This window comes from Pyxicephalus adspersus, chromosome 3 (genome assembly GCF_032062135.1).
Source record: "Pyxicephalus adspersus chromosome 3, UCB_Pads_2.0, whole genome shotgun sequence".
NCBI lineage: Eukaryota > Metazoa > Chordata > Amphibia > Anura > Pyxicephalidae > Pyxicephalus > Pyxicephalus adspersus.
In genome coordinates this window covers 80068280-80094455 of record NC_092860.1, presented here as the reverse complement: position 1 = coordinate 80094455, position 26176 = coordinate 80068280, and the positions used below count along the sequence as shown (strand labels likewise).

General features: G+C 36.6%; 2 protein-coding genes across 7 annotated transcripts in view; one reads left to right on the top strand and one right to left on the bottom strand.

Annotated features, from left to right (window-relative positions):
* The first annotated feature begins 867 nt into the window (after positions 1-867).
* IDUA (alpha-L-iduronidase) overlaps positions 868-26176 on the top strand; it is a 50884-nt gene continuing 25575 nt past the window's right edge. The window contains exons 1-2 of one of the 2 annotated variants that reach the window (XM_072405401.1): positions 868-1086; positions 4183-4323. In XM_072405401.1, the coding sequence (XP_072261502.1) occupies positions 956-1086; positions 4183-4323 (272 nt within the window). In that variant the 5' untranslated portion in view covers positions 868-955. The remainder of the gene's footprint in view (positions 1087-4182; positions 4324-26176) is intronic. The other variant, XM_072405402.1, reaches the window with a different exon arrangement.
* SLC26A1 (solute carrier family 26 member 1) lies at positions 7687-25052 on the bottom strand. 5 transcript variants are annotated; one of them, XM_072405398.1, is made up of 6 exons: positions 24823-25052; positions 21685-21821; positions 19252-19381; positions 16095-16247; positions 13034-13681; positions 7687-10523 (listed from the first exon to the last, which is right to left on the bottom strand). In XM_072405398.1, the coding sequence occupies exons 5-6, from the start codon at positions 13646-13648 to the stop codon at positions 8991-8993; spliced, it is 2148 nt and encodes a 715-aa protein (XP_072261499.1). In that variant the 5' UTR covers positions 13649-13681; positions 16095-16247; positions 19252-19381; positions 21685-21821; positions 24823-25052; the 3' UTR covers positions 7687-8990. The 5 variants fall into 5 exon arrangements, with proteins under 5 accessions (XP_072261499.1, XP_072261497.1, XP_072261498.1 ...); XM_072405396.1 differs by lacking the exon at positions 21685-21821; XM_072405397.1 differs by lacking the exons at positions 16095-16247; positions 21685-21821.

Genomic DNA, 26176 nt, shown 5'->3' with positions numbered 1-26176 from the left:
TCTCTGGGGACAGGTACGGGGGGAATTTGGAGATGTTGCGTAGGTGAAAGTGACAGGACCTGGAAATGTTCTGAATATGGGGGGTAAATGAGAGGGCCGAGTCAAAGGTGACACCAAGACAACGTGCCTGAGGGGAGGGCCGAATAACAGTGTTGTTAACAGTTAGATATATGTCGAGGAGATTTGGAATTTTGGGGGAGATGATGATGAGTTCTGTTTTGTCTGAGTTTTATTCTGAGTTTCAGAAATGGCTGACAGGCAGCATGAGACCTTATCCAGGACTGAGGGAGACAGGTCAGGGGTGGACAGATAGATTAGAGTGTCATCAGCATACAGATGGTACTGTAAGCCAAAGGAGGATATGAGACTACCGAGTGAGGAGGTGTAAAAAAAACTTTCATATTATTCACAAAGGCAGAATGGGGCATAGCCTGTTCCTTTGCTATAAAGAACCTGCTTGGTCAGTTTTTATTTTTTAACTGTTGCCGCCAAAGTTTGCATTGGTACATGTCCACAAATGCCAGCTCCCTACAGCTTTTTTCTGACAGTAGTTTGTCTCTTAGCGCTATGTATGTATGTTTAGAATAAATATGTATATTAATAATAAACATGTATTCTAAGTGTTTTGGTCATTACAGGAGCTGAAGGCAGCCATTAGTTTTGTTGCTATGTCTTTGTTTTCAGGTTATTACTACACTGCTGGTTTTTCTGACTGAACTGCAAGCTGAGCAGCTTTGGAAGAAACCACTGCAGAAGCAGGGGGAGGGGGGATGTATTTCCTTTCAGCCCTGTGATTGGTGTTTTTATCCAGCTGTGCTCATGTCCCCCCCCTCCTCAGAATGACATAGGAAATAGTAAGCAGAGTACACAGAGCTGAGGCATGGGGAAGTTTTGTTGTGATCAGATTTTCTGGCTTGTTATAAGTTAATGAATAGATTTGTGTACAGCACAAGATATGGGAGCTCTGAATATTATTATAGTAAGTGGCCTGCTTCCAGGCATAGTGCTAGGAAGTTATGTTATTAGTTTAGATCCAACTAAAGATAGAAAACCGATGAATCATTTCTGGGAAAGCACAGGATTTTGGTAAGTCGCACAGAGTTTTGTTAAAGTTGTTCAGTAATTGTGCTGTATATGGGTGCATTGTAATAAGTAACACACATGTTCTGTACTGGTATATATAAATATAAGTTTGGAAGGTCCATGACAATAAATATATAATAATAGACGATGTGTACATGGAACATATCGCTCACTACTGCTTTTTTATCAGATGGGTAAGATGAGGCTGCCGTATAAAGCTTAATTATTAATTATTTACACTTCTTTAGCTCTTTCTGTTATCTTATCACCCAGGACCTTATCGTTTTACTTTGATGAACGACAAGAGGAATCACTACTGGACAACACCACCCTTGTAATGGGGTTTACCCCAAATTGCAAAGGTCACAATTTTATTCTAAGGCTAGGTACACACGTGCAATGGGCTGATATCGGACAAGAATCTGGCGCGTGTACAGCACTCGTCAGCCATCGTCCGATCGACCGTCCTGGCGGATCCACGGACGATCGTAATGAAAGTGATGGGGGAGTGAGCGCAGCGGGGTGCCGCTCCATCGTTCCCCTCTCCATATGGCGCTATGTACAGCACTCATTCATGCATCGTGTAGTCATTGGAAAAGATTGAAAGATTCTTTCCAACGACAATTTTTGCATGTGTGCCTTAGTTACAGGTTAAAAGCACTTTTACCTAATTTATTTGTTGCTAGCTAGGCGGCATTCTTTTTTCTTTTTCTGACAGGCCGACTGCATTCTCACCTACAACAGCATTCCTGCAAGATCTGCGCTGCTCCCTTTATGAGGACCTTTACTGAAAGATCAAAAGGCACCAGGAGGTAGAGCTAATGAGCACGAGACATGCAATGTCTATTTTGTCTCCGGGTGGCTTTTTGTTTTAGCCCCACACTGCACAGTACATGTGTTGTGCCGTGTAGAGCTCAGCATACAGAAGCAGCCCCTGGAACCAATCACTGATGATGTGACATCTGCATAAGCAGGCATTGCATCATCTGTGCGAATCCAGTATCCAAAGGGGATCGCTGTGGATACTGATGTTCACTGCAAAGTTGGCAGTGACAGGTTGGACCTGGCAGGGCGCCAGAAAACAGGTAAGTATGTGTTATAATCAAACAGAATTCTGTGTACTTGCTGATTATGGCAGAACCTCAGCACGCACAAAGTTCAGTTCTGCTGTAAGAATCCTCCCTTTTGACATGTAGGAATAAAAGGATGTGGGGTCCCCTTGGGGTAGCTGTGCAGGAGCTGGGTTCTGATGGCGAGAAGCTAATGGGGAGTGAGGAGAAAAACATACACACCTTATTGCCCCCTCCCATTTCTATTTGAGGTAGTTACTTGCCTGCAGATAATCTGAACCGCGTGGCCAGGGAGGAACATGGGGTCCGGGTGGAAGGTATGAAACCATATGTTTCTCTCAGACCATCATACAGAGGCTCATCTGGTGTAGCAGGCAGCCTGAACAGCAGTATCAGCCTTAATACACCTAGCCAGAAGCCGAGACAAGTGCCATCTGCACAAAGTCTGGCAAGAGTGTTGTGCTTACGTTGAAAGCTTGGAGCTAAGATTTTGCATGCTCGATGCTGCATTTGTCTTACTTCTAATATTCTCTGTAAGCAGGATCCTAAGTAAAGGGGTTCTGATAAAAAAACATAACAGGTCCTTGTGGCCCTCCTGCTGTATAACTATCCAAAATTGCAATGTTTTACTAGACAGGTTTGTTACTATATAGCAGTGGTCCCCAACCCCTGGATTGCACTGGCCAGAGCCACGGCCCACCTATCAGACGTGGGCCTGTCCGGTGGTGGTGGTGGGGGGGGTTTGCGCGCACTGGCCAGAGCCGCAGATCATGTTACCTGTACAGACCCAAAGGCTAACCTGCGATGGAAGAGTTGGGCGGGTTCTGGCATCATGACGTCTCTCTGGGGGAAGTTTCTTCCTCTTGAGAGACACACAGCTCCCCGTGCATGTGCATTTCGGAGTTTGTGCATTTAGTGGTCCACGAGCTAGAAAAGGTTGGGGACCACTGGTATATAGGATCCCGCTAACACCAGTAACACTTTATCCCCCTTCAGTTTTCTTATTGGTATATTTTCTATGCAAATAGCACACAGACTAGGTTTGGTCATTACAACATTACAACAACAAAAAATTGTCATGCAGAATATATAGCACTACATAATGCAGAAACTGGTTCCCCACAGATCCTGTCTGCCTGTAATACATAACACAATGATTTCATATATATATTTTAATTCTTGACCTAAAGGTGGCCTGGCAGCGCTTGAATAGAACAGAACAGAATTAAGGGTTTTCCTTGTTAATGATGCAGGCCTTGAATGGGTATGGGCCTCACATGTATTCTACAAACCCATTGAGTGGGACCTTTTTCTAAACACGTAGCCTTACAAACACATGTATATTACAAAATCTTAATTGAAAACGACTAATAACATGGCATTACTCTTTTCTTCAAGTGCTTTCTACAAACTCTTCCTAAATCCAAAATGTTTTACTATATACTATGGTTATTTTGTGTGGCTGAAAAGGACTGTCATCCAGAACACAGAATTATGATTCCTAACTGACTCACAGTTCCTTTGGCACCATTTCCCGTTTTTAAAGTTTTTATCTCTGATTTGATATACAAGTTCTTCTGTAATGTTTGTACAGCACTGCTTCTGATGATAATATTACTATTATTATAGGTTTATTTTTTCTTATGGGGTGATATATTTTTTTAAAAACACATCAGAAAACTTGTACAAGGTATGTGGGTTGTTATATAAAGTTATATAATGTATAACATCTTAGAAGCAGGTGAATAAAGCTTCCAATGGCTATGTAAGACTACAGAGGCAGGAGATCCTTGTGGTCAGATGGCCTATAAACCAGTACCGAAGGATTATGACCCCTGTTAGGTATTTTTTTCTGCATTTCCATTAATTTCTGTGACACTGCATAAAGGAGGAGATCTTCCAAAATAATTAGCTGTTTGGTTTTGCACACAGATATACCACAACATGCTTTTAAAAAAAAGTTATATTTAGCAGACCAAAATGAAGATAATTACAGACACTTAAAGATACACAATTGTTTTTTTTCTAGTCCTCCTTTACCACATAACAATTCAGAAAACTACTTTTTGGGGAATGACCAAAGACTGAACCTGGCATATATATCGTCGGTCCCTCATGGTGGCATCAAGCAAGTCAGAATTCACTGGTTACTAGACTTAATCACACTTAAGTAAGTGTATACATGTATGTGTTTTTTGGATGCCATGTGTTTGTTTTAAAACATACACAAAAATGAATATGTAGAAAAAACTACAATTTTTTAAACTGTTAGCACACAAATTAGCAAGTAGTTGTTTTTTCTGATGTTTGCACAGAAAACTTTGATACTACAAAATTTCAAATACTGAGAGTTGCACAGGGGTCATTGCTCTGCTTATAGTAGAAGTCTACAACATCACATAATATTTGTTTCTATTTTGACTGTCAGTATATCTGTAGCCATCTACACATACAACATTGTTTTTCCTGCAACTGATTTTAACCGCTTTTATTGGCAAGCTGTAAAAATAAAAAATTATTATCTGTTTAGCACTAACTTTATACAACTGTATTGACACTTAAAGCAGTAATCCTTAAACATGGCACAAGCAAGTTTGCATTTGTCACTTCCCTGTGCTTCTTTCTCCAGTTGGAAAGCTGCGTCTATGTGAACATTAACCATTCTTTATGTCTCTTGATTTCACTGCCTTACAGTCTCACAGCCTGGACCAGGGGTAGGCAAACTTTTTCAGTCAGGGGCCACATAAAAAGATTCGAAAGAAGGGCCGGGCCGATGGGAGAGTGGGCCGGGTTATGCCATCATGACGCCACTGAACGTGATGTCATGATGGCATAACCCTGCCCACTCTCATATCGCAGATCTGAGCCTGTGATGGGGGAGTGGGCAGGTTGTGTGCAGGAAACAGCCTGCCCACCTCCACAAGATGGGATGTGTTCCACAGTTCTAGCCAGTGCGCCCCCCCAGCTGGGTCCTACTCCTGACCCTGCTTGGGGTGGCACCGGTCAGAGCTGCGGAACACCCAAAGGGCGAGATAAACCACCTTATTGGGCCGTAGCTTGCCCATGCCTGGCCTGGACTGTTGTAATGGGATTGGAGTGTGTCCCTCTTCTCTCACCAGTCTAACAACTTGGTTTCAGCTGTTTCAACTTCCATTGAAACTTGTTCCTGGTTACTTGAAGAATAACTGGATATAAATATTATATATAATTATTTATTGGGCTGTATTTTTTTTTTTTTTAAAGACGTGGTTTGGCCATATCTCTACTAAGAAAAAAAAACAGATGTGTTTTACAAATGCTTCACCAGCTTTGGAAATGAACATAAAAAAAAAAACAAGAGAGCCAGGCCACTTGTCAAAGTGATCTGACCATCTCTCTTCCAGTCATGGGTTGATTTTGCTCCATTCAGCAAAGAGAGAGCTTTGGGAATGGAGGACAGCAGTTCACATGATATATTTGCACTGGTGACTATGAAGTGGTAAAGTCACTGTGCATATACAAAATGATGACTTCAAATTGCTGTTGCTTCTACATGCTAATGCATTTTGGGGTGTACTTAGTTTTTCACACATGGTTTCTCCATTGTGGCTTAATTTTAAATAATTTCATGGTGGAATCTGCCTTGTGTCATTTTTGTTGTAAATAATTTTAGAACTTGCTAAGGACTGGATGACTTTTTTTTACTATGTCCTGATATAAAAATTATAATTGAAAGAATGTGTACTTACCAGTATTACCAGTTTTACAAAGGAACTGAGCTTTAGAAAGCTATTCCTAAGAAAAAGTCAGAGGGCAAAGAGCTAGTTACCAGTATTGTTTGCAGCTGATCGTTCTACATTTTGTGGTTTCCTTGATCACTCAGGTTCACCTATGATAGTCTATTTTCGTCAGTCTTAAAGAGCTTTGATAAATCAGGTTCAATGTATTCCTTACCTCGCTTAGGCAGTTTACAGGTTAGGCTGTTCACTAGAGTGAATTATCACTCTGCAAAGAATAATTCCCCTAGCATAACGTGTGTGATAAAAATTCATTTCACTAAGAATACCCTATCATTTGTAAGGAGAGGTGTAAAAAACATGATTTGTTTTTGTACTTTGGATGGCTTACGTCAGCAAGACCTAAACTCATTCACTAAACTCTCTTTGATATGAGATCAAATTTGATTCTGACTTCTTGTCTTCGCATTCATAAGAATGTTTAAGAGAAACAAACAGCCCTGTGAGATACGTGTTTGGTGTGTGTCTTTTGCTTTCTTAATTCCTGTAAACATAGAGTACACATGAGCAAATTTGTGTTTCCATTTTATTCACAGTACTATTCTCTGTGTACACAGGAATGCAGAACAATCCAAGCTGGGTCATTTAAATACATCTTTAAAAACATATAAATATATTAACTTATTTTTGTATTTTTATGTCAGATTGGATCGCTAAAAATCTTAAGGGATCTTAAATTTTAACCATGTGTGTTTTGTAACATTACAGGTCTTTTTTCTGGTATGGTATCTTGATACAGTGTCATGCAGTAACATGATTCTGAAATATACCTACCGTACTTTGATATGAATATTGTAATAAAATATCAGCATACAGAATTTGTCCTGATCAGAATTCTGCTTAAAATCCTTAAATCTGTTCCTTCTCTTAGTTATCTCTGACCTGTAGATTGTTAGGGAACTAGATTATTATTTTACATTAGACATTAGAGGAGGTTCTTGTTCTGCACACGAATAATCTTTCTAATTTTACAACGGTATTCTCCATTTTGTCGGGAGGACATGGGGCGATTTTTCATAGCTTGGATGAGCTACTTTTTTTACTTTGTTTTATCTTTTTCTTTTTTTTTTGTATTATGATATTGCTATATATATATATATATATATATATATATTTATTTACTCTATATTTTATTTTCTGTCCTCTTTTGACTATCTTGATGTATACATTTTCAAAAATCTCAATTAACATATGCAAAAAAAAAGAAAATGATATAAATGTGAACATCTTATTCTAATCCCAAAAGTGGTATTCATTTTTTTTTATCAATCTTCTACATTTAAAAAAATCATTTCTGATGACTCTGCCCTGAAGGCCCTTATTCAGGCACCTTATGGTATAGGATGCCAACTTCTACATTGGTACCCTGTATGTGGAGTAAAAGAAGCAGTGCCAGCTACCATTGTCTCTTTTTGGAAGCAAGTTGTGAACAATACCAGCAGCCAGTGCTGTTGAAAGTGCATGTAGAGAGGAAAGTATTATTAAAGGTGGGAGAAGATCATCAGCACTGATTATTTATTGTTTAGAAAAAAATTGCCAATATATATGACACATTGGGTTCAATTTATAAAATATGCAATCTGACATTCCCTGAAACATTCTTCATGGGAATCTTCCCGGTTCACGTGTTTTAATGACAGTAATTATTTCCGACAAGGGAATGTTTGGGGGAATGTCAGATTCCCTGTTTTATTAATAGGGTCCAATAAATGTCATCCATTTAGGATTTAGATTTACTCGAAATATGATAACTTAAATTTCTGCTATATACCCAGTGCTTTTTTATTATTTTAATATTGATATGCTGTGCATTTTTGTCTTTAATATTGGAGAAATATAGAGAAAAACACTACAGACATATTTTCACTAATTTTGTACAACATGTTTGAAAATATCTATTTACTGTATTTACAAATTGTCAGTAAATTTTGGAAGACCATTACATATCAAAATAGAAATCAACAGCAAGTGGTATATTACTATATATATAATATTTGACATAATGTTGTAACACACTTTTATATTTACTACATTTTAGTGTAACACGTTTTGAAAGAGGTCCGCAAGTGGAAACCCACTTTAAAAGTTTAGTTTGAATTAGGGAAGGGTTAGAACCTTTTTCCACTTTTTATAGCTGTGTCCCTGTCAGGGGGATATCCTGTTACTTCCTGTGACCAAACAAGAAGGGACTGGACTTTCCTTGCTGGGGTAGGGTGGGGGATAATACAATACTATATACCTTGTAGATGTTCCTGTTCTAACCAAAAAGTACATTAGTTGTTTTTATTGTTGTTTAGTTGTTTTTATCTGATGGAGAGATCATGCTTATTATTTGACCACTTAGAAATATAAATGAAAGTGACCAGTGGTTTCATAAACAGCAATAGAACAGTGGTCGCTAACCTTTTGGTTGTCACGGACCACTAAATTTACAAACTCTGGACAGAGCATGTGCGGGGAGCCGCGTGCTGGGAGCCGAGAAGAAACTTCTCCTAGAGTGACGTCATGATGCCAGAACCTCGCCCACTCTCCCAGGTCTGACCCGGTGATGAGAGAGTGGGTGGGTTGTGTCCAGAGAGAACCCGCCCACCTCCCTGAGCCTGCAATTCCATATGGGAGACATGGTCCGGCGGCTTTGGCCAGTGCGATTCCCCAGCTGGGTCGGTCTCCTTACCCCGCAGGGGGGCGCACCGGCCAGAGCCACAGACCACCAAAATTTTCTTGCGGACCACCAGTTGGCAACCGCTGCAATAGAAGACTACAGGTAATGTCAGCATAGGCATGTAAAAACAAAACTGCATATGTTTTAACTTTCCAGTGACTCATTTATTTTTTTTTAAAAAAGGAATTTTGCTGCTCACTGTCCTTTGCAATGTTTTTCTGGTCAGATGGAGTTCAGGTTGCAGGGGACACTGAGTAGTGGTTCGGACAGTGGTGCAGCCAGAAATGTGTATATATGTAGTCTTATTTTTGTAGGTATAGATGCATCTGTATTTATACTTTATAACTTTATTTGCCACATATGAAGTGAGCTGTGTGATCCAACAGAGACTTTCAGCTTCTAAACGGTGGAGTCTGTTAGGGCCAGCTCTTTCTCACTTGCAAACTGAACAGCATCATGCAGGCTGTGAAAGAGCATCTTATGAATGTCCTTGTTTTGTTTCCCAAAGTAGCTTCCTCTGCAAAGGGCATCAATAACAGAAGTGTTGCAACAAGCCAGTAGAACATTGATCTGTACTTCTTTGTAATCCTTCAGCAATCCCTTTAATGCGTTGATGCCAGATGTGTCTAAAAAGGCAATTGAGGAGCAATCAAGAATAACTGTTTGCAAGTCATTTCTGTGATTTACAAGCTGTATATGAATGTCATGATTGTCATTGTTATCCGTGCTTTTTCCATCCTCTATGTGCTTTCGCTTTTTCTGCTTCTGTGCTTTCTTCTCAATTTTTTTCCTTCTTATCATTTCAAAACCAGGATCCATGCCAACCATTTTATATACAGATTTAAGAAAGTAGTCTTTGTTTGCATAGTAAAGAGGTGATTCAAAGCGAAATATTTTAAGTCTGGGTGTGGGTGAAAGGTTCTTGTATTTATCTTCATCCTCATAAAAGACAGTGTCTTGTATTTGGCTAAGTGTGGCTGTGTGAGGTATCTGAGTACGAACAATGACACATAACATTGAAAAGATTATGCCTACCATGAGGCCGATTTCTGTACTGACCAGAGCCGAAGCAACCACGGTGACTATCCAGATGGTGGCATCTATTTTGCTTAGCCGCCACATTGCTGGTAAATCTTTAAATTTTCTAAGAGCACCACGTAAGCTGACAATTATTATACAGGCCAAGACACATTTTTGTAGTGAGTAAAATAATGGGGCAAAGAAAAGCAAAACCAGGAGGACCACAATAGCACTGACAACACTGGAAACTTGTGTTTTGCACCCTGTTGATGTCTTTACAAGTGTCTTAGCAAGAGCTGCACTGGTGGCAAAGCAGTGGAAAAATGATGGGATTATATTACAGAAACCAATGGCAAACATCTCCTGGTTAGCTTTCACTGTATATGAGTACTTCTTGGCAAACATTTCAGACAGAGATATTGTAAATGCAAAACTAATGACTGCAAGAGGAATAGCGTCCACTGCAATTTTACTCACTAGACTTAGATCGGGTACTTTTGGTGGTATAAATCCAGTTGGAATTACACCTGAAACACTTGAACCGTAGAGTTCGTTGAGGTTGCAGTAATGTGATACAAGTGTGGCCACTACAATTACAACTAGTTCCGTTGGCAGGGGGATTTTTATTTTGTCTTTATAACGATCTCCAAGCTCTTTGGCAGCCACTAATGCTGCAATACATATGGCACTTGTGATCACATCACAAACATTAGTATGGTGAATATTTTTAAATATGTTAACCCACGTCGTTACCAACATTCCTATACCTGGACTGCGTGGGATTTTTATTCCAAGGAGATATTTTACTTGTGCTGTTAAAATGGTGAGTGAGGCGCCCGTTGCAAATCCATCCAACATTGACTCCGACAAGTATATGGAAAGAAATCCCAATCGGAATATTCCCATGAGAACCTGTAGGAATAGTAATAAAAGACAGGTGTTACAAACTCACTAAAGTATTTCTATATAATACTAAAATGTGCCTAAATGCAAATGTGTGTATGTTGGTGCAGTTGTAGTGAACACAGAAATACTCATTCGTGCAGTAAGCACCAAACTTTTAAAGTTTTAAATAAAGCAGTGTAGAATTGCAGATTTGAAACAGTGGCAGCAAGTGCGTTTGTGGCAAGCTGGGTTGTGTGCCTTTGTAGAGTGTAAATGAAAATAATGGGTTCCCCGGATATTTTGTAAAAGACTTACCTTGGCCCCTGGCAAAATAACTGAATCACATTTTTTTGGAAAGTCAAGCACTTAGCTTTGCCAGTGGTGATATGATTGTGTACTCTGCACCTACAAACCAGGGGCCAAGCTATTTTGTATTATTATTTATAACTTTAACTATTTTTATAAGGGATGGTCAATCCTTTTGGATTTAGCAGCAGCCTGGTGTACTAACTCCAAGACGGTTGATCAATAGCACGCAAAAATACAGTTCTAAAATGTCTACTCAGCTTTGTAAGTTCATTGTACTTGCAATCAGTGATTAGCAACCGTCACTGATATTTTCCTGAAGTTGAATTCAGAGAATTTCTGCTATTTTATCAATTCTGTGTAGATAAAATTATTTGCTCTTCCACCACTATTGTAAAAACATAAAGCCCTACATAGTAAGCTGAGGTTAATGAGGTTAAATTCTAGTTGCTACTTTCTAGTCCCTCTGACCCATTTCCAAATCAATACATTTAAGTCTCTAAGCTAATGTATTTTTCATGTCTAACACCTTTATTGCTCTTTCATTGATTGTCGTTGGTTTTGACGTCACACGTGACCTTAATAGAGTTTGTTCGTTGTTCTTAACTGTTTTGAAGATTTACCCTGACCATCAAATTCTCAGGTGGTTTGTTGTGCCATTGTGGCATAAAATTAGACAGTTAACTAATAACTGCCATTGTCGTTTTATAGCTGTTGTCGTATACACAGTTTCTATACCTTCATGGTCACTACACCACCATAGCTTAAAAAAGAAGTTTATCTATAGACAGGGGTTGTTGCTGTTTCAAGATGCACAAAAAAAAGTTACTTTGAACAAAAATGGGCTGCATGGTCAAGCTGCTAGGAAAATGCCAATGCCACAAAACATCACCAAGACAAGCCTCAGAATTTTTGGAGTGATGGGACCAACATTGAATTTTATGGATACAGTAATTAACACTTTGTTTGGAGAGGATACAAGACTTATGATGATAAGTATTCCATGTCTGTTGTGAAGCATGGATGTGTATCTCTGATGTCCTGGAGGTGTGTGTCGGCTAAAGCAGCACAGAGATTGTAGTGAAAAATGATGGTAAGATGAATGCAACATGTTACCAGAACATATTAGAGGGAATAGTTCAAAGTAAAAAGGGCAAATAAAAGAGTGTTAAAAAACCTGATGGTAAAAGAAATGGGAACATATAAGAAAATGGATAGAGAATTTTAGGATAAGAGTTTATTAAGGCGCAAATTTTGGAGTTCTAAAAATACGAGAGATAGATCTTTTCAAATCTGGTGATCTCATTAGGCACTAAGTTTATGTATATACTAAGGAGTAGATAGTGAACTAAAATGATGACCAAATACAGGATACCTATGAGAGGCTTTCCAAATGCAGGAATAATACTAATTTATAAGATTTGAAAATTTCCCAATTATAACCAGATAGACGTATGGATTATTGAAATGTAGGTGAGATAAAAGAAATGAAAATACTATGATGTGATTTTATATGACGTTATAATTTGGATAAAGTAGAAAAAGGTTAAAAAAATATTAAACAGATTGGGTAGAACATGTGCGTAGGCAAGAAAAGAGGGGTGGGGGGTTAAAACATATTACTATAAACAAATACATTACTAGTAACTATTTATGGAAGATGAGAAGTAAACAGGAAAAGAGAAAGGAAAAAGTTTGTTAAAAAAAACATGTTAAAAGTTATTTATTTGGTAGATGATACAGGAAACGGTGTATCATGAAAGTCATTCTGTTTTTAACTCAATATTCCACCAACTGACCCAAAATTTACAAATTTTTCACTTTGGATTCAATGACTACTGACATGGCAAGGTAGAATACACAGGATCATAGGCGTAGGTGGGATTGCACTATTACAAAAATATAAGGTCGTCAGGAATTAATGATTCTTTAGTTAACCTTTATCTGCCTAACACAGAAGAGAAGGTGTTGCAGGGCTTTGTAAAGGGAATCCTGTCCTTTGCACGTTCCACCAAGATTTAGGGGGCCTTTATTGAAAGGTCTGTCTTCTGATCATATGTATAAGACAGGTGTTTTGGCCACCACAGACCACCATCAATTTAACGGCACCCTTATTAATTTTATTTTGGACCAAAATGTTTATTTTCTTTTTCAGAAGATCAACAATTTAGTGTTTACTGTTTTACTTTTATTGCATTTTTAATAATAATGTATTTAATGTAGAACCTTACCTGATAGATCCCAGCCATGAAAGTTAGCACAGCAGCTATACTGATAGCATAGCACTCCTTTCCACATTCAATGTCCATTAGGCCCAAACTAATATTGACTGATGTTACGTTAATGATATCACTTCCATTTAATCCTTGCATTCCATAGACAGCATCATCATCCAGGTCAAAACCTGCCAGCTGCACTTCTCGATCGACGACTTGGCCAACCATTAGGCTTAATAAGCTAAAAATGCCCACAGACACATGCCTGGAGGTACCCAATATAAAATATAATAAATTGGCAAAAAATGATGTGTATAGGCTGTATATTGGCTTCAAACCTGCTAAGAGGGAGTAAGCTATGGCTTGGGGCACTAAGATAATGCCAATTATAAGCCCTGACATCACATCTCCCCATGTATTTTCTTTGAAGTTGTATTTTGGAAGCCATCGTATTACAGGGAAAAAGCCTGTGAATGCCTTCTTGACCTCTTTGGCAGAACAAGTGCATTTTTTTCTTAGCTTTGCTTTCAGACTCTTCCCGATATTCACAGCTTTAGTGGGTTTTCTTTCTAGTTGTATGTGAACATGTTGGTGTTCATCTAGATGGTTTCCTTCAGTCTCGTCTTTCATTTTTTTTGTTTATTTCATTTAAACCATTGAATTCTGAAAGTATAAATAAAATAGTTTATTTAATTTCAAGCTCATAAGCAATCACATCACAAATAATTTGTATTCATTTATCTATGCCCCTACCTGTCCCTAGAGACCACTAACCTCTTTGTACACACTCTTATCTCTCGTCTGGACTACTGTAACATCCTCCTATCTGGTATTCCACTAACCTGACTTTCTCCTATACAATCTATTATGAATTCTGTAGCCAGACTTATCCATCCTTCCCACCACTACTCTTCTGTTGCCTCTTTTTGTAATTCCATTTCACCTTTTATCCTTATTCAAGCTCCTGTGCTTTGCCTTCAAATCCCTCCACAGTTTTTGTCCACCTTACCTTTCTGACCTGATAGAAAAATACTCCCCTAGCCGCTCTCTTACCTCCTCCAACGACCTACTAATGACTTCCTCACTCATAACCCCATCACATGCACAGCTCCAAGACTTTTCTAGAGCTGCCCCAGCTCTCTGGAATGGTCTTCCTCATCCTATTCAGCTTGCTCTTACTTTCTGCTAAAATTCATCTAAAAAGAGCACTTAAAATCCATCCTTTCAAACTTGCCTACCCATCTTCTGTCTTTTAAACCCTCATTACTTGGTCACCATCCCAAATCCCTATTGTGTGCTGCTTTCCCACCTCTTAGATTGTTAGCTCTTCTGGGCAGGGTCCTCTCCTCCTGTGTCATTGTTTGTATATTTAATTTGCAACCCCTTATTTCATGTACAACTCTGTGTAATATATTATTAAATACTGCATAAAAATAATCCGCATGTGAGTTAACTTCTACATTCAGAGCCCATGCTTGGACTATGCCCCGTCAAAGCTTTAAACACACTCCCATCAGTACAAGCAATGCAAGTCAATGTCCAGTTAGTAAACAGGAATTAACAGGATGCACTACAAGCAAGTAATTGTACATTAGGCCTCTTTTGGAGTTGTCAGGTGGTGCTCTCTTGGCAGGGGTCTGAAATACTTCCACACCCTTTTATAGACTTAGGCATTTGTACAAGCCATGTAGCCATCATTAGAGTGCATACCGGTAGACATGCTGCAAAGAAGCTGCATAGGATTGGCAACATTGAGATGCAATCTAATGCAGCTCATAGGTCATTACAACTGGGTAGTATTTTGTAGGAAGACAAAATTGAAAACAATGCAAATTTGTATCAGTTACAAATACACAATTATACTTACTGTATATCTTAGTAATTACCAATACAATATACAAACTATTTGAAATGAAACCTACTGATGTGTTACAAAAAAATGACAGCTTCATAATGCACGGATTGCAGCACTGCTCTTTCGTCCAAGAAAATAACAATCTTAAACATAAATTGTCCATTAGGCTAAGTGTTCATTGACGTTACTTTGAAACACTTATAAACACCTATACAGTATGAATCTTTAGGCATTTAAAGGCATTTTGAACCAAACTATGTGACGGAGAAGAATAAAAAATGCCCATAAATGGCAAAAACACCTTTAAACTCCCCAAAACACCCATAAATACTTGCAAATGCACATAAATAAAACACACTCTTAGAGACCCCTTTGGTTTATGAGTGTTTTAGGGTACTTTTAAAACATTTTTTAAGTTTGCAAATGTTTATGGATGTTTTAGTACTGTCCATTTGCTACAGGCTGCATTCTCTTTGCAGCCCACTAAGAAAACTCAAAAACACTTTGGTGTGAACTGGCTCATTGGAATGATTGGTAACATGAAATTTTTCAAACATGGACATTTCAACATTGGGGAAAAGGTCTGTATAGACTTATCTATATATTGTTTAAAGACATACCTGTCACTATACTAGCTCATGCAAAGATTATTATCAACAGCAATTTTCAGAAGTTTTTTTGATGTCAGCCTCATGTTTGCTTTCAATTGCAAATTTATACAGCAAAAACTTTGTAATGCATTTGCAAATGTCACTGATAAGTAGAGATTCCATCACATGAATCAGATAGATAATGTGTCTGTTTGGGACAACATTATATTTTTGTTTAAACCTTGAGCATCTACATGTAGTGCCTTGTACTGCAAAACAGAGTAGAGGTAATGGGTTATAATTATGGGTAACAGAATATAGACTCCTTACTGGATAATTTGTAATAACCAAAAGTATTGCAGGTTGCTGCATTATACACTTCGGTTAGCTCACTCCCACAATCCTGTGTTTTTCTGTCCACTGTGTCATACCATGTCTACCCATGCCATACACCTTTGCACTTGTAATTCATAGTGTTCATGTGCCTGTGCAATGGAAGTAGTATCTTTAGCTGGTTTCCTCTTACACTTTGTTATAGAAAGTAATAAAATATGCAGTCATAATTTTCAAACACCAGTTGTTTCCGATTCTTTGATTTTGCAATTAATCTCATTTGTGTTTTTTTAATTACCTAGATATGAAAATCTTGGATCAGAAATAGATCTTATTTTTATAGACCTAATTCCCGTTTTCTTTACTGTTGGCTTGCTTATATGCTTTGGATAATTGTTTCTCACATTTTCGTTCAAACTTCTGAAACAACAACTTTTGCAGGAGCGCCTGGCTGTTGAAGAAAGTGGAAAAATAATTGATCTGGTTTCTCTTCATTCTCTCATAAACATGCTGATGATTTGTGTAAATAAAACATTTCTGTCTTTATGACCTTATTGCAGACCCAGTGACATAAATACTTTGGATCAGATTTATTAAATCTCTTCAAGACTGGTGAAGATAGACTATCATGGGGGAACTTGGGTGATCCAACAAACCTGGAATGAATTAAAAAATGTTGCCAACTAATAGCAAATGATTTTTTAGAAATCCATGCTCTAGAGTTCAACTTTAAGCCAATAGGTGAGGCATTTTCAATTATTGCAACTAATGGGAAGCCTCCTAGGTTTTTTTTCTAGGTTGTTTTTTCAGTTTTCTTAAAAACTATTTGAATCTCTTTGATTGTTGTATAGTCAAATATTTGATTGCATACACACTGCATATATTATTAACAGAGTAGACATTCCAAAACTGACACCCATACCTAATACTCTGTATAGACATTTAGACTAATACTTGCAACATGTTTCCCCTTGTTCAAATCAGATTTTCATAAATGTTTTCTTGGTATGGTATGGATACAGAAATGCTGCAAGTTGTTTTTTTTCTATATTCTAGCACAAGCAGTAGACAGAACAAGTAGACCACATTTTACTTATTTTATTAATTCATTTAGAACACAGTGATGATTCCAGTTGTAAATATTGGGGTAATTGAAGTGTTTTGTGAACCCTTTGATTGATCATTATTCTCTAACTTATACCTATACTACAGCCTGCATTTTTGAAACCAATTAAAAATGCATACTGTGGCAATGAGCCTACAGTTCCCTAATCAAAAAGTAAAATAAATAAATAAAATAAAATGAGAATAAAAGCAATATGCAGGCTTGGTCAACTGTTATCAACATCAAGAAATACGATGGAAAATTATGCAGCATCTGCTGAAGTGCATGAATGTAAAGGCAAATAGCATCAACGAGGTTAAATGAGAACAGAAGTGAGCAACAATAGATTTAAATTATGTTTTACTAATGCTGTATAGTCATAACCTGTATGTTTGTTAACAAAAAAACGCTATAAAGAGGCTTTTTACCTCACTCAACCCAACATCCTCATGTAGTCTAAGCAAAAGTTGGATGGACAATCACATCCTTAGATTTTAACAGCAGATTTTCTCCATTACTGTATACTGCTGCTTTTTCCAACTTAATGAATGCATATTAAAAACAAAAAACAAAAACCTTTAATATGTTGTATAAACAAAGTTTGTAAGTGCTTAGCTGCCTTGAAGTTAGTGTAAAGTTTTGTGGCACACAACTTGAAATGCTGATGTTTATGTTTATTACATATACCATTATGATATATAACAAGTGATTAGATCAAAGTCAAAGATGATTGCTGAATCATGCTGATGTGCAACAGACTTTGATGCTGGAATGTGCTCAATAAAGTGGCAGCTACAGAGGTACTCATCTAGTTAGTTACCATTGTTTGAAGTCCTGTGATGTCTTCCATGAATTCCCAGTAGCCTGTATGCCACTTGGCACACTATATCTATATCCAACCATATCTATATCCATCCTATACCCAACCTGGTTAGTTTCCTTTATACAATTTTCATGCAAAAGCACTAAAGGAGCACTGCCTGTGTGCCTGTGCCAGTGTATAATTCTGCTTGCTTTCACTCATTGAGATAAATTTCTCCTTGCTTTTTGCTCTTCAATGCTGACCAATAAACTGCCCCAGGTAGTGTCTTCCCTGTCATACCTTTACTGATTTCAACTTCAGGTTGGCTTTAAAGGACTAATAACTATTTCATGCTGAATATATATATATATATATATATATATATATATATATATATATATATATATATATATATATATAGATAACATTTGCAGGCATTATATATAATATTATTAATAATGAAATTATAATTACAAATACATTTGTAATGCAAATAGTATTTAAAATAACGTGTGAACTGATGATGAGTATATTATCTTCCACTAATTTATACTAATGCAAATATAATCATGATTAATTTGTATTCCACTGTACAATTTATATCTTACACTTCCCTTGCTGCTTGCCTTGCCATCTCACCTACGTTAGGTGTTGACATCACTGTAATACATTGTTATTAGAAGGATGCTTTACATAGCTGTTTGCATGGTGAATGTCTCTTTTTTTCATTTCGAACTGTTTTTACTAATCCTGTTATTATTAATCCTATTAATCCTGTTACAAGACATATTGTCTTGTCAGCTGATAACTTTCTGTATTCTCAGGCTTGGCTACACTGTTATTAAAGTATGCACTACATTATGGAGATGAGATGTGTCCTGTAATCATAACACATTTTCTGTCTTGGGGGGACGACACTGCAATATATACTACAGTGAGTTATTGCCCTAAGTGTTACTTACAAGGCCTGCAAGTGAAAAAAATTGAAAAAGCCTAAAAAACTAATGCAGCATTCACATTTAAGGACTAGCAAGCTGCCATATAATTCATTTGTGTTCTTGGGCCTATACACATTATTTTACCTATGCAGCCACATGCATATCTTTAGTTTATGTGTGATACCTGACAGGTCCATTTTATGAATATTTCAGCTGCTAGTCAGAAAGGATAAAAGTTCTACAAAACTCATCAGGTAAGCTTACTGAGCTGAATATAACAGTTAGATATTTGGTATAATAAAGTATAAAACTAAAATGTAATAAAATAATTTTTTACATAACAATGTTACAAAATGTCAAGTCTGATCACTTCTAAACTGTTTGAAAGCAGAAAGATATAAGTAGGAATTCCTTGAATCCTTTTTACTTTCACTTAATATATACTTTTAATAGTTTCTATCTCTTTCTCAATTTCTATACATTTTGATATTGTTTGGTTTATTTATGACATATCTGTATAAATCATTGCTGTCATTGTATCACCAGCCTGTTAACTAGCTGGTTCTAGCACAATTTTCTGCCATTATTATACATAATACCTTGTTCTTACCAAGTGTCCTGTCCACAGAAGTGTCTCTCCTTTCCTCAGATGTGTTGATGTAAAGAGCTTTAATATGTACTAATTTGTGGGCCGGACTTCATTAAGACAGAGAATGCTTTGACAACCTGGCTAAGGTTACCTGTAAACATTACAAAATAATCATTTTATTGTTATTGTAGGTAGGAATTTAGGAAATAAACATTTGCTCCATGTTTACTGTCAGGACTTCTATGCTTTGTTTTATTACAGTTTAGTCAGTGTTTGAGAATCAAATGGGCACTTGAACCCCTTATGAAAACGGTTATAGGGTCATAGGTTTAAAGGGGCGTTAATTGTTATGGGCAGAGACTATGATGGACAACAATTTTTTTACCTATGCATGGTAATCACAAAATATGTACTGTACTTCAACTCTATATACATTCCATATACATGTAAAATGCAGAATAGTCGGATTACTAACAAAACTAAATGTTGAGGGTGTGTGGCAGGCAATGGTGGATGTCAGTGAAATTTCTGGGGTAGAAGACAATACTTAATGCAATCTTTTCTATTTAACAACCATTTTCATTTAAAAATGAATTTTGGGCAGTGACCCTTGTAGGGTCCCAGGGTCACTGCAATAAGTTTGTATGTTCTCTTTGTTTGTTTAATTTTTCCACCTTATCCCAAAACAATAGTTGTAAGGTAAGTGGCTTCCCCCTATATTTGGCCACTGCAAGAAGATTGTGAGCTTGTGATAATAATGTGATGTGATTTTGGACTTTATGAAGGGTTACCTCATAGATTGACACTATATAAGTTCATAAAAATAAAAGAGTATGGTATTTTGCGTTCCGAAGCAGGGGTCCTGCACTTTCATATTGGTCACTTGTGATTCTCCTTAAATATTAAATGCCACCACTGGGCCTTTAACGTACCGTATGTATAACTAAGCTTGGACAGGCATGCAAAACAACAAAACCGAGTTAGACCTCCTAAATTGCATAAATGTTCCAGGTCGCTAACTCAGAAAATATTAAAGCCTTTGCATAAGTATGATACCTGGGAGACTTGTTGCAACAAAAGGGGAAGCACAGCAATTATATTCTCTAGATCAGCCTTTTTAAAACCTTTTTATCCTAGAGGAACACATGAGATCATTTTTAGGTCTCAAGGAACCCTTGCTGAAAGCGATTCGTTGGGGGGATCCTCACATTGGTGGTCAATAGGAGGTCACTGTAATGATACTAGTCATTCAGGCTGCTAAAATGATCTTTGGTGTCATGCTGGTGGCTGGACCCAGTAATAATAAAGCACCATCAGATGGGAGATTAAGCAGCTACAGTTCAAGTAACCCATAGCAGCTCCCCTAAGTACCTCCGGGTTCAATGGGACCATGGTTGAGAATAGCTAATCTGAAAGAGTTTTTACTTGAAAAAAAACTAATACATATTAATTGGTATTTCATATGCAACCAACAGAGCACAAATATGAAAATAATGATTAATTACTAACATATTAAAGCACTTTTGAGAAACCTTGCAGCCCAAGGTTCTTGGAGCAAGGCATTGAAGTATTTTGAAATGACGATGAGAGAAATGTAGTGAACCCTGCTATGTCTACACATTTTTAGAGCCATAATATAAAGTATAGTTCAGACTTGTGAACAGTACACTAATTAAAGTTTGAGCAAAACATTTTGATATGTTATTATACGAAATATTGCAGAAAATTAAGACTTTGTACAAGTTGTCTACCTCCTCTTGTAGTATAAAAAGTTTATTTTCACTGAACAGGTGTGTGTACAATAATTGCAAGTTTATGTAACAAACTTATCTGAAGAGGATTGTTTTCCTAACTCGGCAGCAAATTATCTGTCTCGCACTGATGGTATGTAATTAAAATTACCTAATATCAACCAAACGTTAAAATGGTATTATAGATGTTTATCCATATACAGAAGCCTTAGGCGGCCTGTGATCCTCAAATGGTAGAATGTGCTGACAGGTCTACTGGGATTTGTAGTTCTAGAACAAGTACAGACTTTGTTTCTAATCAAGTAATCATGTTAGGTTATGTGGTGTTGGTGATTTTTGTGCAGAAATTATTAGATGTTAATGGTGTATTAAGAAAAAGAGTATACAATGTAAAAGAGCTATACAATAGATGGTCTTTTAATGGAGCGATTTTACAAATTTTTCTTTGGTGTCATGTTATGAATAAAATGACTTTTGTAGCTTCAGGTTCACATTTCCTCAGCTCAATAAAACTCTTCAAATAATCCTTTTTAGACTTCATAATTAGGACAAATCATTACGTAAAGATCATACCAAAATCTGGATTTTTATGCCTCATCTATTTCTTCTCCCATTTTATAGGTAAAATTATCTGGTAGCTATTGGTTAGTATATTATGCTTGTTATTTTTACTTCTACTCTTGTTACTGCTGTAAATACCTACCCACACACACATATTTTTTATCAAAAAAAAGGATACAGTGGCACTCTCAATGGTTATTTTTTCAAAGCCTTCCTTTAATCATTGCAGAACTTGGATATTGTAGTGTGTTATCGTCATCAATTAATTAAAGGATATCCCTATGGACATGATTATAGAAGATATCATTACTGGCTTGGCTTTCTCTGACATATCTTCCAATGACTTTTATACATTCCAACCACTGACCTGGGAAAGCATGCAGATTAAGATATTCACAGAGCAAATTAGGACAATGGGCAAAACTACTGTTTCTTTAGTCAAGGGACATACCACATTTAGTATTTTTTTCCACAAAACTAGTGCATTGGAAAGCCAAGATTTTTCTGATACCAGAAAACTGGTATACAGTGAAATATACTGTGAATGGCTATGCATAGGTATTGCCATTTTTTTAAGCAGATACCAACATTTCCAGTATCAAAATTAATTAGGGGCTCCTCCAAATATTATAAATAACATCTACTTGTGGTTTGATTACAGAAGTTCAAAATCCTTTACCATAATATACGTGCCTAGGTAGAGCTTTATTAGTGGGGAACTACTTTTTAAATTTTTATATAGCCATTGGGCTTCCAATTTCATGAACCATGATTTCTTTAGGAATGCTTTATATAAAGGCTTTCTCTTTGTTAACCACTTTTTCATTATGTTGATGCCAATAGACTGTATGTTGTATGGGGAAGTTTCAAGAATAACTATAAGGTATAATGTATGTATACTTTATTGTTGTGTTATACTTTATAGTCGATGTTTAATGAAACAGGAGCCTAGTGCCAGGACATTGACTCTAGTACATAGTGTAAGAAGGGAATTTGGAGTACTGAAACAAACTGAAAACAAAAGGTTAAAGAGATACAATCCCCTGCTCATCTACAGCAGTGACAGTGACTCCTAGACAGTCACCCCTTATCAAGCCATGCTTACTATTCCACACTTCTTTGACACTTGTTTGCTGCAGGAGTCTAACTACAGGTAAGCTCCAGTGTCAGATAATGGTAAGGTTTACCTATGTGGATGAAATTAGTGTTTCACCCATGTAACAGTATTCAAGCCTGGCAACTGCTGGCTGCAACTTGGAAATTCTCAAGCACCACCATACCTGAAAGCCCTATTCTATAGCAGCAGTGGCTTGAGGGCATGAACAGAGCGGGGAGGGAGGTAAGCATGTGGTACGTAAGTATATAATGTTGAATTGGTGGGCTATTAACACTGAACAGGTAAAAGTACAGTTTCTCTTTAAGCATACTTAAGGGTCAGGGTCGGAATTTTGTTGGGGATACAGGTAATGTCTGCATGAAGAGGCCAAAAGTTCAGACATTACTTTCCATGCTGAGGACTCAGGTCAGGAAAATTAAGAAAGAAGATATTACAGTGCCTAAATTAAATGTATCAAACATTTTAGGTCCCTGGCCCTTTTTACAAACCTAGGGAAGGGGGTGAGCCTACAAAATGATGTTGCTTGTTACATTTTGCACTGTTCCCCAATGAAACCATGTTTTTATCCTGGGTGCTGGTGTCATCTACCTTTTAATTAAAAGCTGCTGTTTTACATTTTTACAATATACATTATAAAAAAAAGGCTGGAGATGACATGTAGTAGATAAAAAAAAAAAAAAAAAATATATACATTTTTAGTAAATACTAATGCAGTAGAACACATGTTCTAATGATATAGATAGAAGCAGATAAAGTTATTCATTAATCAGTTTATAGTTCTGACTGAAATACTACTCTTGTAAACTGTCAGGGTTGGGCACCATATGAAGAACTAGTAGAGTTAACCGAAAGTTCACGTTCTTAGTATAACCTGTAATCAGGTGTTTGACAATTGCTGTGTAATAGGTGATATGGTATGCCGCAATACTGACAAATAAATAATGGGCATTCGGACAGAAATTGCAACATAACCCTATCACAGTCATAATATTTCTTAGTTATCCTATAGGTTTTCAATTATTATGAGCTTATATCCACAGGAATACCAAGCAAGCAAGCTCTTGGCAAAAACCTTCTCTTTGGAACTTGCATTACATGTTACAAGTTTCCGCGACTTTCACTAATTTTCAACTGCAACATTTAGCTGACAGCTAATATTTATACTGACTCAGTGTAAGAAGTACCTAATTAAACACCATTTCTTATAAATTGCAAGGTCAGATTTAGAAAATAATGGCTGTGACAGTCATACACATGTGGAAAATAAAATGATCTGTGCGTCTGCCCCTATTACTACACATAGTTTTCAATGGTGGGGTTGGACAATGGGGTTTTTCAGGGTATTTGGTTTAGCATTTATACATTACAGTGTCAGCACAACTTCCAGAACAAAATCAGTATGATACATTTATTGATCTACACAACTCTGTTATCAGAAATAGTTTTATAACAATCTATTCTTCGATACTGTTTTCTTAATGCATAATTTCTATACATTTTAAAATGCTGATTGTATTACGTAAAGAAAATATTTCATATTAGGAAAGCTAAAGTTTGTCAGTGACTACATATTGTGATATATTTTTACATAAATTACATATTTACATTCTTGTGCATCTGTTTTGATCATTATTTTTCAGATGCTGATATGTTGATACTGTTTGCAGGCCTGGCTGATATATTTACATTGAGAGAGGTGAACAGTGAACCACAGGCAATGTATTACTATCCAGTAGGGTACATAAGCTGTATGTATACTGAGCAAAGATGGCAGCCCACATATAGATAATACAGAATACAAACAAACTAGATTGTAAAAGCATCAACACTTATTATTACACGTTAAGCTGCCCACATTTACATTTCTATCTAAAGAATATTAAAAGTGAAATTTATTTTAAACTAGATATTTTTACTACCACATACGTAACTTTCTATTAGTTTGCTGCTGGATTGTTCTGCTACAATATTATGTCTAGCTTTTATTTCAAACCGAAATATATTTTCAATACTGTCTGCTTTCAGCAGACAAAACATCAGTTCACTTGTTAACATATTTTAACCCTTACACAATATTTTTAACAATAAATAACTCAACTTCAGTGCTTGCTCTTCACACTAAGTCTATACTTTGGTACCATTTAATTAAAGTAAGTAACTTACCTTATGCATTATGTTCTCTTTCAAAAGAAGTATACAGCAGTATGTACTTCATTAAAGAAAAGCAGTGTTCTTAAGTTGGCTGCAGCTTTTGTAAGACAAACTAACAAACTTTATGTCTGACATGGGTGAAAAAAATAAACTATAAAGATGAAGTTCAAAGTACGTAAGCTAAGTTAGTTCATGAAATCTGGCTGCATACTACAGGCAGAAGTGTAGACGAATGTACAATCACAAGCCTGTTTTGCTTATATACGATATGAGATTGCTTATTAACTGTTCACAGGATGAAATTATGCTGAGACACACTCATAACTTCTCTGAACTTTGAATCCATTCCTTAGATGCTATTTTGTGCAGCCTAGTGAGAGTAAAAGATTGGGGCTGTGTCCTGAAATATCAGCTAATTATTGATTTTTTTTTCTGCGGAAGTAAATTAACCCTTTTAGATAGAACACCAGAGGAAAAATTTTAGACCTGTAGCTCAGTATTCTACTAATAGAATAAAGGTTTACAATTCTGCTTCAACATTATTCAACATTATACAATACAATTCTGCTTCAAGATTATTAAATCATGCCTAATATCTGAAACTTGTTTGGTTGATCATGTTAAAGGAAATGTAAACTGGCAGTCCTCATTTAAAAATTTGCTGCTTTTTACTGTCCACCTAAAGACATAAGGATAGCAGACTGGCCGCAAAAATATCCGTTTACTGCATATAAAAAAACTATGCCCGATATTGTGTATCAAGGATTTGGGTGGTTACACCTGTAGTCTCAGATCTACAACATGAAGGGGTGGCTACAAATGAAGGCATTTTAAAATGGGGTATGAATTGTAGCCACAGGAAAGGATTTTATGGAAACTAATAAAACACACGTTTATAACAACAAGAAGAATTAATGTATCATTAAGACAAAAAATAATGAAATTTTTTAGCTTTTGTCTTTAGTTACACTTTAACCAAATGCCATTACCAGTAGGGTGTTTTGTGCTTTCAGGAAGTCCTTGCAACCTTTTCTATTTGCTACTGTGCGATATAATAAAAAATTTATACCATACTGTTTTGTAAGATGAAACTTCCTTATACTCTCCTCTAATTCTTTGTATCGTGCTATCCCAATTATTATTTTATATTCCCTAGCTTTCATACCCTTTTTATGTGTTTTATACATGTTGCAGGGTTCATTTCTGTGCCCTATTTATCCACCTTTCCTATTATATCTATGTAATCTTATAACACATATTTTCAAAGGGCGTCCCATGGTTTAGCTGGAAAACTCATAGATGGAATTTATGTAGTAGCAAGGCAAGGCCATTTTATGTATTATGCTCAAGGAGAGATAGCAGGAGT

Bases quoted from the DNA above. Each gene is read 5' to 3' on its own strand.
- SLC26A1 (XM_072405398.1), bottom strand. From the start codon at position 13,648: ATGAAAGACGAGACTGAAGGAAACCATCTAGATGAACACCAACATGTT. The intron at 10,524-13,033 runs GTAAGGTTCTAC...CTATTCCTACAG, and splicing joins TCATGGCTGGGATCTATCAG to GTTCTCATGGGAATATTCCG.